Source organism: Myotis davidii, unplaced genomic scaffold (genome assembly GCF_000327345.1).
Source record: "Myotis davidii unplaced genomic scaffold, ASM32734v1 scaffold268, whole genome shotgun sequence".
Taxonomy (NCBI): domain Eukaryota; kingdom Metazoa; phylum Chordata; class Mammalia; order Chiroptera; family Vespertilionidae; genus Myotis; species Myotis davidii.
The window spans coordinates 2,571,119-2,586,902 of NW_006383015.1; the positions used below are offsets into that span (position 1 = coordinate 2,571,119).

At 36.0% G+C, this 15,784-nt stretch overlaps 1 protein-coding gene across 1 annotated transcript in view; it reads left to right on the plus strand.

Moving 5' to 3' along the window:
- The window catches only part of ABCA12 (ATP binding cassette subfamily A member 12), a 171,552-nt gene that overhangs the window by 111,911 nt on the left and 43,857 nt on the right, over positions 1-15,784 (plus strand). The window contains exons 20-27 of the mRNA XM_006778960.2: positions 435-614; positions 1,248-1,563; positions 4,258-4,372; positions 10,942-11,271; positions 12,322-12,391; positions 12,480-12,614; positions 13,635-13,781; positions 14,661-14,847. Coding sequence (XP_006779023.1) covers positions 435-614; positions 1,248-1,563; positions 4,258-4,372; positions 10,942-11,271; positions 12,322-12,391; positions 12,480-12,614; positions 13,635-13,781; positions 14,661-14,847 — 1,480 coding nt within the window. The remainder of the gene's footprint in view (positions 1-434; positions 615-1,247; positions 1,564-4,257; positions 4,373-10,941; positions 11,272-12,321; positions 12,392-12,479; positions 12,615-13,634; positions 13,782-14,660; positions 14,848-15,784) is intronic.

Consider the following 15,784-nt stretch of genomic DNA (forward strand, 5'->3'; position numbering starts at 1 on the left):
TGTTTAAATTATTATATTACCATTCTCGAAACAAAGCAGCATTACTGATTATTTGAAACTTTCACCTCCATTTTATGGTTTTCTTTCTAACTACATGTAGATAGATATTTAAAAAAAATTTTCACATTTAGCCATTTGTTATTTAAATTATAGCAGAATATACTTTTAACTTAGTTTATATTGTTTTTTGAGCTTGGGTTTACTGCATTTATAATTGAACATTGTCCTCAATGAATATTTGTAAAACTGGACATATGTTCCTCAATGTAGAGTATTATATTTTTAGAATAAACTTTGCAACTTTCTATCATTTATTGTCTAGTTTAGTATATACTTACCAAGTCATTCTTTTGTCTCATAGTACTACTGGGAGAAACAACATTATAATACAACATCATAACATGCTTTCTGTCTGTTTTGCTTTGCTTCTTCAGATATTCTAAGGCTGAAATTAGAGAACAGCATCGACCTCATTGATCATCTCAACACACTATCTTCCCTGACAGTAAATATTTCCTCCTGTGTATTATATGACCGCATTCAGGCAGCAGAAAGTGTAGATGAAATGGAGAGAGAGGCTGAAAGACTCTACAAAAGCAACGAACTCTTTGGAAGTAAGTGTTATTCAGCTAGAGTTTGAGTTTCTCTTATACTAAAATTGGCCAAATTCTTCCCTCACCTTTTTCATCCAGAACTCAGAAAAATAGTTAGAGTGGTGGTGGGGGCGGGGAAAGGGGAGTGCGGGGGGCGGGCACTGTCCACTCCAATCACTCCAATGTCCTTAGAAACAAGAACCTTTCATGAAGTCACCCATCCTTATTGTCAGTGGAACCTTCAACTTATGTATAATTTTGTTGGTATGGTTAAAATTAAGACTGAAAAAGGATTTCATAGTTACAGGGTAAAGTTGAGTCAATCCTTATAATTAGTTAAGATTATTCATTGTGAAGTGTGTGTGTGTGTGTGTGTGTGTGTGTGTGTGTGTGTGTGTTTTATTTCAGTAACTGGCTTGGAGTGATGTATTTAATATGGCCACTTTGTTTGTGATTATATCTTTAAACTCTTGCTTTGAATCTCTCAGATTGTAACTCCTAATTAGCCATCTTTTCTGTAAATTGGGAGCCTGAACTTACTGTCACATTACTACTAAATTGACTGTTTGGAAATCCCCTATGTGTACCTTCCAAACAATGAATGATGTCAACCATAAACTAACCTTTCTGCTGTTGTTGCCATTTTATTTTTAGGTGTTATATTTAAGCTGCCTTCTAACACAAGCCAATACAGAGGCTATGAATCTGACGATGTCTCTCTTCCTCCTGTCGTAAAATATACCATCCGCATGAGTCTCAAGACCTCACAGACCACAAGAAACATCAGGGCCAAGATTTGGGCCCCGGGGCCGCATAATTCTCCATCACACAACCAGATCTATGGCCGGGCTTTTGTTTACTTACAGGATAATATTGAAAGAGCAATCATTGAATTGCAGACTGGAAGGAACTCCCAGGAAATAGCAGTCCAGGTCCAAGCAATTCCTTACCCCTGCTACATGAAAGACAAGTAAGTCAGTGCACTTGCAGCCCTTGTTAATAATCCACCGTTTTTCTGAGAACTCACTTATGTCCATTCCTTCACTCATTGGGAGCGAAAGGGAAAGTTTTCACCAAACTTTTGTCAAATGCTTGCTCCTGGCACAGCTCTAAAATAGCTGCTCGTGGTTCCCAACAGGATGGGATGGATTTTACCAAATGATTCATGTTTTCTTTATCATAACTCAGCTTTCCAAGGACTTTGACTCCAGAATTCAGAGTATTGGGCTCCAGCCTTCAGTGCATGCACAGCTGCGTGATTTTCATGTTACCCGCTCTCTGCCAGCCTTGCCTTTCCTAGTCAGATGAGGGAGATAAACAAGACAATCTGAAAACCCCTTCCAATTCTCATATTTAATTAAAAACATGTGAATGCATGGTCAATTGTATAGTACGTTTTGATGGAACACATCATTGATCAACTCTCTAGATAAATAATGTGCTGCCTAAAACTATGTCATGTACTCTTAGTCCACTTGCTAGGAATCTTTAAAGTGGTTTTGCCAAATGAACAACAACAAAAAAACACTTAAGTATCATGTTGTTAGACAATTGAATATGAATGTTCAAGAAATCTTCCAGTTGGGTAATACTGAATGGCTCCTCCACTCTGGCCAGAGTGAAAAAAAAAAAAAAAAAGGTTGGAGAACTAAGTGTTTTTAAGCTCATTCTCATACACAAAAGCTTGAGGCTGAATATTACTTTAAAGGAATTGTACTCGTTATTCAGCCCGGTTATTGCAATTTATATGCAATTCAGATGCTCTGAATGTTTTTTTCTTTCTCTGGATGTATAGCTTTAAAGCTATAGACTCGAAGAGGGTATGTATCGCTTTGTGCAGCTGTGATATAGCAGACAGGCAAGGACTGTGTCAGTGGGTTGTCAAGGTGAGCTGCTTATTGTGAAGGCCGGAAGGACTTTGCAGCCTGACCCACGTGTGAAACACAAAGGCTTGCAGTAATAGTAAAGACCTGTGGGTTCAATTAGATGAAAACTCTCCTCTCTTCCTGCTCCCCTTTCTCCCCTTGTAAATCCCAGGCACCTAGATGTTTCTTTTAAGACTAAAAGTGACTAAACTTTGCATTCTTTATGCGAGAATGATCATAATGCCTCACACGTACATATAAACTCTGTCGCATACAGAGTGCTTTTGCATATATTAGCTCATTTGTTCCTCCCTGCTTTACAGATGAAAAAAAAGTGAAAATTCACAAAGGTTATGTTACGTGTCCCAAGTTGTAGAGCTGGTACCCCACTGGTCCTTAGATTACAAGATCAGCACTTTTTTCTTTGTCCTATATCAAATCTAGAATACACAATCACTTAGGAGAATCATTGCAGGGGATTTGTTATTAATGAACAAGGGCTTTTGCCTAATACTAGAGCCAGACGCAGCATCAGGGCTGGACCTGAACCAAGACAAAATTCATTCAACAAATATCCTTTAAGTGCCTACCCCATGCCAGACAAGTTCCTAGGAACCAAAAAAATTGCATATGGCCCCAACCCTACCTCGCTCCTCTCCCACAGAAAAAAAAACAACAAAAAACCTCATACCTCTGATGGTGTTAACAGTTCTGATGCTAAAGTGAGAATGAATGATGGTGATGTCATGTTCCATTAATACTTGTATTTTTCACGGGGAACTTGAAGGTAATTCCTTAGCCATATAGATTAAAAAGGAAATGGCCTTGGGACCTTTCTCCAGGTAAAAGCCTCAGTGGAGCCTAATATGCAAATCAGATCAATTTAGAGTTTCTCTCATTGAAAACTACTCATTTGCTTAGCTCATAGAAAGACAGCCAAAGTAGGAAGCTATGGTTCTCAAAGTATGGACCAGTGGCATCATATCTTCTGGGAAATTGTTTAAAATCCAAATTCCTTACCCCACCCCAGATATAATAAATTAGGAGCTTATGGGTGGAGCTCAGAAATCTGTGTTTCAATAAGCCCCCTGGGCAATTCTGATGAGTGTTCAACTTTGAGAAACACTGCATTAGAACCCTCAGTTATCATGGGCAGGTCACTCAGGAATACAGGCAGTCCTGAGGAGGTCTTCCAGTGTGTGACCCTCTAGCTCACACATTACAAAAAAAGACATTTCTATACTCTTTATGAAAAATCTCCTGAATTCAAGTTCTTTGTCTGCATTTTAAATTGAAGGTCTTAAGTTTTATTTTATCTTGTTTTGGAAAATTTAGTTTAATAATCACTATGAGCTTCCAAAGAGTAGATAAATACAGTAATTTGGGAAGATACAGATTTTAGCTAGATAAACCAATTATCACCTAATGTTAAGTCTGCCTTTTTGATAAGAATTTGGTTTAGGCAGCAGGGTTTGGGGCTTTGCAATTATATCAATATAATAATTATTTTCCTGGACAAGACATACTCAAATACCCTTTAAACAACATGGCAATTTTATCTAACCCTTTAGAGCTGTTTTTTGTCCTTGCAGCCTTAGAGCAAGAAAATCATGGGCCTACTATTGTCAGCTTCACATTTCATAAATAAAGGAGTAACATTAGCAATTATTCTCAATTTCAAAAATGCAGTATAATTTAAGTGTGAGAAGGAGTGTGTTTTTTATATATTGCTCTCTGTAAGCATGGCATTCATTTTGGTCACTGGATTTTTCTTTTTGTTTGTTTTTGTTTTTTTGCAGCTTCCTAACCAGTGTCTCTTATTCTCTTCCAATCGTGCTCATGGTTGCCTGGGTTGTATTTATAGCTGCATTTGTAAAAAAGCTTGTCTATGAGAAAGACCTCCGGCTTCATGAGGTATGTGGAGGATCTCTTCTTATTCTGAATAAGTTCTACTTGTATAATTAATTACTATGATTTTCATCATACGTATACAAATTCAAAAAGCCTGAGCCATACCTTGTGTTTTAGAAATCGATTTTATGGCAGCTGCAAGAGGTTAATGGGAGAAACGGGGGACCTGTGTAATACTTTCACTACACTTGATCTTAGCCAAAAGGCCGAGAAGCGATTGTGTGTAATACTTTCAACAATAAAGATTTTTAAAAAAGAAACATATCTTTGCATCATAAAGGCAGCTGATAAGATAGTATTTTGTTTTCCCCAAAAAATTACATAGATGGTATTTTATAAGTGTTTCTGAAAATAAAATATGAATAATTTTGTATAAAATTTAAGTACAATTAATGATCCTAAGAGTAATTTTTGCCCAAATAGTCACCTTAGGACTTAAGATTTAACAAAGTTTAAAAAATAACAATAATGCTATTAAAGCAAGAAGATTATTGGCACGGTAATTAAATGACTTCAAATAATGATATAAATATAGGTATAGATATACAGTTGACCCTTGAATAACATGGGGATTAGAGTCACTTGCCCATGCACAGTTGAAAATCTGCATATAACTTTTGACTCCACAAAAACTTTAGTTGTCCCTTGGTATCCATAGAGGATTGGTTCCAGGACCCCCACAGATACCAAAATCCTCAGATGATCAAGTTTCTTATATAAAACGTCATAGATCAATGCATACAGTCAACCCTCCTCATTCTCAGATTTCCAACTGTGGACCAAAAATACTCTTTTTGATCCATGGTTTGTTGAATCTGAGGATGTGAAACCCAGACACAGAAACAGACACACACACAGAGAGATACAGACAGACACAAAGACACACACAAACAGACAGACACAGATACAGACACAGACAAAGACACAGACAGACACACAGACACACACACAGACACAGACACAGACACAGACACAGACACAGACACAGACACAGGCACAGACACAGACACAGACACATAGACACAGACACAGCCAGACACAGATTTAGACATATGGCTTGTTTCAGCTCTCAAGAAGCAAAGTCTCTTTCCAGAATAACTTGTCTCCTTCAATTACCTTCCCCTCTATATCCCACTAACTCATGATTTATAGACTAAGAATTTTATGTTATGTTACTGTTAGGTTAGTAATATAACAATGGAAGACAGTAGCTAGGAGGTAAAGCATGATCTCTTCTTCAGCATATTCTGCATCATTATCCCCAAATCCAAAATATATTCTTTCTAGAATTTATGAAAAAGCATTGTGTGATTTTTGGATTGTATTGGAAAAGGAATTATTTTATCTGCTCAACCTGTAATGAGTCCATTCTTACACTCAAGAGTGAAGAGAAAGCAAAAACATTTCAAAACTGGGGCACAATAATTATTGCAAGTCCTGGCTGACAATCTGAGATAATTGAGTAACCTGTTAATCTACTTGTACTTTTCAGACTTACTTTGCTAATGCTGCTAGGCAATCGATTACTTCTTACAAGGTAGAAAGCACTGCTTCATATTTGTGTTTATTCAGTGCCAGGCTTCTAAGGTTGTCCTACAGCTTGAACCTAAAGTTCTTACCTTTCCTGTTAAATTCTGGTTGATCCTCATAGCTGCATTTTTAGAGTTCAGTTACAAGTTGATAAATGAAGGTCTCATCAACTGGAGTGAGCCCCATTGTATGCAGGATAAAGTACAATGGTTTCTTAATTCCTTGGACAATGACTTTGGTTGCAAGTTCCTACCATATATTTTTCTTTCAGGTTCCTGGTACTCAGAAGTGAATCTTCACAGATTAATGGAAAATTTTGAAGTAGAAAACTGTGATAAAACAAAGTTCTTTTCTACTTCAAAATAAATATCTACCTTAAAAATATCACTTGTGGTAGAAATACACAGGAAACGTGTGTTATATACCTACATACATAATATATACATATGAAACACACATTATATTATTTTATGTTTAAAGATAATAACTTTTAAACATCTATGTATGTCACCAAAAATATCAAAGCATGATAAAGAGTCCTTTCTCACTCAAAGACATGAAAGACATTTTTAACAATGAACAAGTGTCTGTTTGGTAGTTCTGTGTCCTCATTTTTTAGTCATCCACTTACTAAATTTAACCAGCTGAACTTGGGGGTCAGTCATATAATTAAAGATCAGTGAACTTGGAATCAGAGGATCAGGCTTTGAATCTTCCAGTTCCTATCCACTTGGGCCTGATCTCTTAAGCTTTATGAAAATTACCAAGACTTCATTCAGCACTGTATTTCCATAATGGAGCTCTCTCACTGCCGGAACATGGGAGGCATTCAATTATCCACATTTTATCACTTCCAGGGTAATGATTTTTTTCTTCACATTTTAAAGCCTCTGAAATTGGGATGCATTTGATAGGGTGTCAATTTATTTGGCAGCGATTTTTCTTTCTTCATTGCATGTAAAATAATGGCACATTTTAAAATCAGTGGTGTCCTGAATTCAAAGGAATATGGTCTATTTGTGAGATGAATGGAAGCAGGTGAGGAATGAGTGGAATATTCCCAGTGCCCCCTGCTCAGCCTCCCTCCATTGCCCATAGTTCTAAACTAACCTACTTCCTTTTAAAGATAAAAAAGCTGAACCCAGAAAATGAGAGGTGACTTGCTGAAAATGGTGGAGCTAGTTAATAGTAGATCTGGCTAGAACTCAAGTGTCTTGACTTCCAATCAAATCCTTTCTACATCACAGCTACCTTCCCCCTCACAATGTTATTTTAGTAGCATGGACTCTTAAGGACTTTTGAAGATGATGATAATTTCTTAGGTTACGAGAGATTGAGAATTACTCTTTAATGTCATCCTTTGTATATTTAGTTAAATCCTAAAGCTACCCATTCTTTATTTCCTTCTCATTCCAAATTAAATTTAAAAGGTAGCACGCGCGCACACACACACACATACACATACACAATCTTTTTCTTCTGTAATTGTTTTCAAATCTGGGCAAGAAAACCAAGTTAGTTGTTATTTTGATAAAACCATTAATCCTTGACCTCCTTATGGTATGACTCCAGTGAATTCCTTTAACTTGCTAAAGAAATTAACACAAATATTAATGACAAATAAGTTTATTGAAGAGATTAAGACTGTAGTTTAAAAAATATGTTAAAATGTCTTTCCATTGGGTTTTGTTCTGCATTCCTTGCTTTTAAAAATCAGAATATTAAAGCTATATAAAAGCTGCTTTTATAATACATGGAAGAAGATCACTTCTCGGCCTTTTGGCTAAGATCATGTGTAGTATCTGTTCTTATCAGTTTAATATACTATATGGAAGAGTCCCTTTTCACACATTATATACATATACTAGTATATGTATATATATATGTATGTATTATATATTTGTATTATATATATCTTCATTTATGGGTTAGTTTGATCTGTTTTATTTAATAGATCAAATAAGATTATTTAAGATTTTTAGTCCTTTGGTGCTTCACTTTAGACAACCTTTTATGCTTTCTTTGTCATACACTATCCATCCCACTAGGGGAAATTTGGAACATTTCAAGCAATGATCACAACATCCTGTACATCTTACTAAAAAAAGTAATAAAAATATTGCCCTAACCAGTTTGGCTCAGTGGATAGAGCGTCGGCCTGCAGACTGAAGGGTCCCTGGTTCGATTCCGGCCAAGGGCATGTACCTTGGTTGTAGGCACAACCCCAGTAGGGGGTGTGCAGGAGGCAGCTGATCAATGTTTCTCTCTCATCGATGTTTCTAACTCTCTATCCCTCTCCCTTCCTCTCTGTAAAAAATCAATAGAAATATATTTTAAAATAATAATAAAAATAAAATTTAAAAAGGAATAAAAATATCTATTGATATGAGGATTTTTAAAATTGAGTCAGAAAATATTATTCTTTACAAATTAGTGCTTGGCATACTACTGAACTGAATGAGCAACACATTACTGTCAAGTAAAATATATGAATATTTATGATTTCTTTTCCTGATAGCACCATTGCCAATCCCTGTGCATAAGCTTCATTTATGCAAAATCTTACAGAATCTCTTTCTTCTCATTAATTTCTGCCACAAACTGGGGCAGACTTTGGCCACTGTCCAGAGGGTTTCCCTTGAGCAGCAGGTTATCAGGTGTTGATGCATTGCCCTGGCAGGTTGGGAGGCTTGAGACATGTGATGCTTACAAAGCTGGCACCTGACACCTGTCACTTTGAGGAGGAACTAACAACATCCAAGAAAGCATAGCCAACCATTCTCTCTGGGCCATCTTCCATCAGCAAGTTTGGTCTTGTTTATTATAACAAAGTTGGCAGGGAATCTGGATAATTTATGGATGACTTACATGCTCTCATTGCTCTGACTCTTTATGAATAGCAGCTGTTCTCCTCATGGCATAAAATCCTAAAGTTTAACACTGAAATTTCATGCTAGAATGTTAAGTAGTGAGCATTTTTGAAAGCACCTAACTCGATTTGTTTCGATAAAAGGCAATAATGAGTCTCCAACTTTTACCAAATCTTGGGAAAAGGAATCTGATCTTGAGTCTCAAAAATTTCAAAATTACAATGATAAACACCTTTAGTCCTGGTCTCCAGGTTTGCCAAATTATCTTTAACAAGGCTAAGGATGGATAATTTTTTAGATTTATAAATATGTTATCCTGCAGCTATCAACTGTCAGGGAAGGAAAATGCATTTATACTAATGGAGTCAGCTTTATGCCATGTCCTTGATAGTGTCATGGATATTTTATACCCACTTTGTGAAGTATATTGACACTGTCTCCTACTGACACATAATGGGTGGTAAATATATTTTGTAGACCACATAAAGTTTGGTGGTGAATATTAGCTTTGGAGTAGCTACATCAGTTCTATAATGCCTCATTTAATTATATTTAAATAGGCAGACACTCACTAAAACAACAACAACAACAACAAAAAACACATCTTCCATCTTCAAATTACAAATAGCAAGAAAGGCAAATAAAGAGCTAACACATCATGATCATACTTGAATAGGTGAATATCTCTGAAGTGTAGTCATGAGACATGACATTGTAATTTTCCCAAAGGGGTTGGGGTGCAGAGAAATATTTTTAAAAATAAAATATGTAAGGATTTTTTTCACTCCAAAATTTCATTTTGTTTTCAATGATGGGTAAACTTCCACAGTGAAGCTTTGCTCCATGCTGATTTTTTAACTTTGACCCACACTTCCCTTCCTATGGAAACACAGGTTGAGTCTTTACAACCAAGGGTGATAGGGCCCTGGAGGAGAGAGCAGTAGGGAGAAAAGAGTGTGAGGAAAGGGCAAAGTTAAGAGGAAAAGTCAGAGGCTTTTTCTCAGTGGTGATTAGCTTCAGGTCCACAACTAAACTGTTGGCAGTCAGGTAGCTGTTTCCATGGTAACAACTGGAGCAGGAGAGTTATCAAAATGTGATAAGTTGCAAAGGCAGAAAGTAAAATTCACTCTCTTGTTTGAGCATATTTCCCCTTTTTTTTTCCTAGACAAGTTAAGAAGGTGGGGATTGTAAAATTAGTGGAATATTTCTTTGAGGTTCTTTTTTCTGAAATATCAGATTTAGAAGTTTAATGTAAATTATGAATTATTAAAACTAGAAACCAGAATATCCAGGTTTCTCCAAATACCACATGTCACCAAATTCAAGACAACCAAGGTCCAGGTGAATTTAAGTCCTTCACAATCCTTTTGAGTTAATGCATAGGCGCATCATGTTGATCTGTTTTTCTACGTTGGTGAAGTGCCTTGACTTCTGTGAGTATCACTGTGTTATTAAAGAATATCATTTGAGAAAGAGATATAGATTCTCTGAGATACCTGAGTTCATTTTGAGTGTGTGAATGTCTTTTTGGAAAACAAAGATGACAAACCTGACCTAGGCTGCCAGTGATTTTAAAGATGGGGAAGGTGTGGCAAAAGACAGAAAGTCTCCCTTCAAAAAATTTTCCATAATTTTAAATTCTTAGGAATCAGGTCTGTTTTATTTCTTCCAGGAACATGAATACTGATTGTTTAGTAAAAAATATTTAGTTTTATTATATCAGTCCCAACATTGAATTTTACATAAACTATGGTTTTTCAACAGCTGAAAATACTGATGACACATGTTATTTTCATGTTGTAAAATTCTTCAGGGGATACCATACATTTTGATGGTCTACTCTAAAGTAATTTAATCTGGAGACATCAGTTAGATACCAGTTAAAAAATTGAATTGTAAACACACACACAAATAAAACATTCACCATCCAAATCATTTATTATTTCATTATTTTGGGGCTCTCTGAGGACATACTAAGATGGGCTAGAATAAATGGTCATATTACTTTCACAGAACCAGCATGGACACATACTTGACTTATGAAAATCATTAAGATGCCTACCTAGTTCACATATGTGCAGTGCCTCTTGGGTATTTTTGCATGGTACAGAAAAATTGTTGTTTGAGAACTTATCAGCTTCAGCAGCAGCTAACACTTTTTCCTTTTTGCAGTACATGAAGATGATGGGTGTGAACTCCTCCAGTCATTTTTTTGCCTGGCTGATCGAGAGTGTTGGGTTTTTGCTGGTTACAATTGCCATCCTCATCTTTATCCTCAAGTTTGGCAATATTCTTCCTAAAACCAATGGGTTCATTCTGTTCCTGTATTTTTCGGACTATAGCTTGTCAGTTATTGCCATGAGCTATCTCATCAGTGTCTTTTTTAACAACACCAACATCGCCGCTCTGATCGGAAGCCTCATATATATCATTGCCTTTTTCCCGTTTATTGTTCTGGTCACAGTTGACGACGAGTTGAGCTATGTAGTGAAAGTATTCATGGTGAGTCAACAGTCACATGGAATGGCCAGTGTATGAGAAAAAGAGATCCTTTTGGGGTTTTGTTTTTAGACTTTCAAACTGAAAATACAGTTATTTAAATTTAAACGTTTAGTGATTGCAATATAAGCTTAACTGTCCTGGTAGTGTTTTTCTACATCATTGTTTACCCTACAAGCACAAGACTATGAAGAAGAAACACTTCTCCCACAGTTTCTAAAACCATAAATGGATGCTGTTAAGAAATAGTTTCTGAAGAAAGAACAGTTAAAATGTAATCTGTCAAATTTTATAAATCATCAAGATTTCTTACTGTAAGGACTCTATTACTTGAATTATTCTCTCATATGAATGATTTTGATGTTTTCATGACATACAATATAACTTATAGGCATAAAAATAAATGCACTAATAGCATATAATCAATTTTGATTTTTTTTTGCTTTTTAACTCAGAAGTACTAGATTAATTTAAGAATTTTAGTGAAAGGGTTAAGATTATGACATTTGGAAAGCAGAAGTAAACCTCTTTATTGACTAAGAAGTTTCCATAAAGAAATAGAAAGTGATAAACAACTTTCATTTAACTTTTACTACTTTAGGTTTAAACAAAATTTAAAATTTTAATTTGTTGCAATAATAAGTATTCAATCAATTGATATTTTAGTATATTTTCTCATATCACTTCTATTACCTGAAATCTATTTATGAAGTAAAAACAACATTTGGCTCCTTATATTTCATTTGACTTTAATCTTAATATTGCATTACTTTGTACTCCCTTATTTTTAAAAATTCTGAGCAACATTTAATAAGTTTAGAACTATATTTTCGGTTTCTAACAAGTCTTTTCCAAGTTACAATTTTCTTGATTTTATTTTCTGCTATTCCCTCTTCTCTTCTCTCAGAGTTGTGGCAGGCTTGGTAAGGGACCTCTGTATTTTTAAATACGATTTTAATCTACATATGTCCAAAGTTTTAAGTGCATTAAGATCCCTTTGGTGAAATGTATGAAATCTGTGAAAACTATCATTGCTGTTTGTTCTCTTCACAGAGCCTTCTGTCGCCAACAGCATTCAGTTATGCAAGTCAATACATTGCACGATACGAGGAGCAGGGCATTGGTAGGCTCAGTTTCTTTCAAAGGGGATTTTATCTTTCACAACTGCAATATGTCTCACCCAAGAATAAATATATGTGTTCACTTTTCAGGTCTTCAGTGGGAAAATATGTACAGTTCCCCTGTTCAGGACGACACCACCTCCTTTGGCTGGCTGTGCTGTCTAATTCTAGCTGACTCTTTCATTTACTTCCTTATTGCTTGGTATGTCAGGAATGTTTTCCCAGGTATGAACATATTAATCAGCTACTACGTATTTTCTAGTATTTTATTTACCATGTATAATCTCCAAAAATAAATAAATTCCAAGATTAACCAGAATTTTTCTAAGATGAGAGAATGTACTCGGGAGTTCCTTCTCTGGTGTTTCTTTATAGGATGGAGTGAATTAAGAAGCATGAAATCCAGTCTTTCCAAATGGGAGTGTAAGGCAAAAGCCAAGTCTCTTAATTCTAAGGAGAATTTACCCAATTCTAATGGAAAATGACTAGTTGGGTTTTTCCCTTCTAGCTTTCAAGTAGTCTTCATTTCTAACTTGCTTAGGAGTTTTTCCATTAAGCCTTGTTTATACTGGTACATTTTTTTTTGCAAATGAATAAAAGAGTATTATTCTCTTTATATAAAATTTGTATAAAAGGCAAATATGTAGATAGAAATAAGGTCAGTGGTTACCTGAGACTTGACTGGAAGCAGGGATTATCTGCAAATGGGCATAAGAGAAGCTTTTGAAGTTATAGAAATGTTCTAATATGTGAATTGTGGTGACGGTTAAACAACTTTATAAATTTACTAAATGTCTGACTCTACTTATAATGAGTAAATTTTATAATATATAATCATACCCCAATGAAGCTGTTCAAAAAGGAAAGGATTAAAGAAAAGCTATCTTTTTACTTTACTTTTAAAAAAATATTTTTATTGATTTCAGACAGGAGGGGAGAGGGAGAGATAGAAACATCAATGATGAGCGAGAATCATTGATCTCTGCCTTTTGCATCCATAGCCCGAGCATGTGCCCCAGTCAGGAATTGAATCGTGATCTCCTGGTTCAGAGGTCAAAGCTCAACCACTGAGCTACACAGGCCAGCTACTTAACTTTGAAAACTGAGACCACTCTTTAGTTTTATATAGTATCAAAAAAAAAAAACTGTATCCTGAACCATATATAGTAATATGTTGTTCGGCTTCTGATGCTTAATGTTGACAATCAATTAATAGTTATTTTTTCTAATATATTTTTATTACAGGTACATATGGCATGGCAGCCCCGTGGTATTTCCCAATCCTTCCTTCCTATTGGAAGGAGCGATTTGGATGCGCAGAGGTGAAGCATGAGAAAAGCAATGGCCTTATGTTTACTAATATCATGATGCAGAACACCAACCCGTCTGCCAGCAAGACAAGTAGGTCAATACTATATATTATTAGGAGAGAAGTGATATAAAACTTACATGACTAGTGATTTCAATTATGCTTTCTTAAATTACACTTTTCATCATGGATGAATATATCCACATATATGTGTTTGGACTCTTATGGAGATTAAATTGTGGCTCCTTAGCTCAGTTGGTTAGCATATGGCGCTAATTAGTCCAATATTGCAGATCCCTTTGTGGTCCAGTTAGGCTGACACAGAGAAAAATTTTGTTCCTTGGCCACAGTCTGCACCCCTCATTCCAGCCATCTGTCACTACTCACAAGGAGTAACCGAGTAACAGGTATGGATAGTTTATCACAACCCATTGCCAACACTGGACAAACAGAATAAAACTCCTGTCTTCCTGACATTGGATGAGTAGTGCCATTTTTCTAAAGTAAGGATGACCCGTATAAGTGATCCTTTTGTGATCTTGAAAGAGATACAAAGAGTAGTTAATGAACTGGTTTCTGTAAACCACAGATCTGAGCTAATGAGATAGCCTTGTCACTCTAAAATCACAGCTTGTAGACATTTATTTAATAAGTTTGGTATCATATATCCAAACAAACCCTTGACTTGTTTTTTTCAATATTTGAAAATAAGGCAGAATTCAGCATAATGACGCTTTTTTGTGGGACTGCGTTTTCTGACAGAGAAGGGCCATATAAACCTTAGAGAATGTGGTCCCACACTCGTACTCTTTCTTTAACCGAGAGAGGAGTCTAAACACTATAACAGATCATTTGTTTCCAGAATTATTTTTTACGTAGAGGGTTATGATTTAATTAAGAAAAGTCTAATTTGTGGTTTCTTTCTTAGTGAACTTCCAACACTTCTCTTGATTTCTCTCTAGGTCCTGAATACATGTTTCCTTCCAACATTGAGCCTGAACCTAAAGATCTCACAGTTGGAGTTGCCCTGCATGGAGTCACAAAGACCTATGGCTCAAAAATTGCTGTTGATAACCTCAATCTGAACTTTTATGAAGGACACATCACTTCATTGCTAGGACCCAATGGAGCAGGGAAAACTACTACCATGTAGGTTACTGTTTAACACTTATTGTCACAGGAGCATGTTATTTAATATTTTCTTACCTCTTTCATAAAATGTAAAGCCATTATAGCTCCCAGACAGATTAATATGGCTCAACCTGTATACTGAAGGATGAAGTGTAAATCAGAGATCTTAAAATGTGAGGGCAAAGGGCAGGTCAGGCCCACCAGACAGGTTTGTTTGTTACACCTAGTGTTGGCCCACCCAGCACTTCTTAAAATTTTTAATTCAGTGCCAATATTTTAAAAAAGGGGAGTGTTCTAATAAAAAACAAACAAACAAACACACACAAATATTCTTGGCATCTCTTAGATAAAAGGAAGTTTTGGCAACATTGAGTCCACAGTCTTGGGTCAGCACATTTGGTTGGGTTTATTAGAGACTTTTTTCTCTTTTTTAAAATATATTTTTATTAATTTTAGAGAGGAAGGGAGATGAAAGAGAGATAGAAACATCAATGATCAAGTCCACAACCCAGGCATGTGCCCTGGCCAGGAATCAAACTGTGATCTCCTGGTTCATAGGTCAATGCTCAACCACTGAGCCATGCTGGCCAGGCTAGTGACTTTTCTCTTAAAGGGGGCATCTGCCTTCTGGTTTATCTCTGGTCCCCATCAACCCATACTATGTCATGTGCCCAGGCTGTTTCACTTATTTGCATTTCTCTCCTGGCTCACATATAAGCTTGAGTTTACATGCTCTGGTATAAACACACTCAGCCCCAGCTGTTCCTTCACAGGGAGGCCTCACCTTGCTTCATAAACAAAAGAATCACCAGCTCTCAGATAAAGATTTAAAAAAAGACAGAAGAGGTGCATGAGCTGTTCTTTCTCACTCTTCACTTAACTAGCACTTTCCTGTGTCTGGGTGGAGAAGAGAATCAAATGTTTTAAAAGTGACATTGTTTCGACTTTTGTTTTG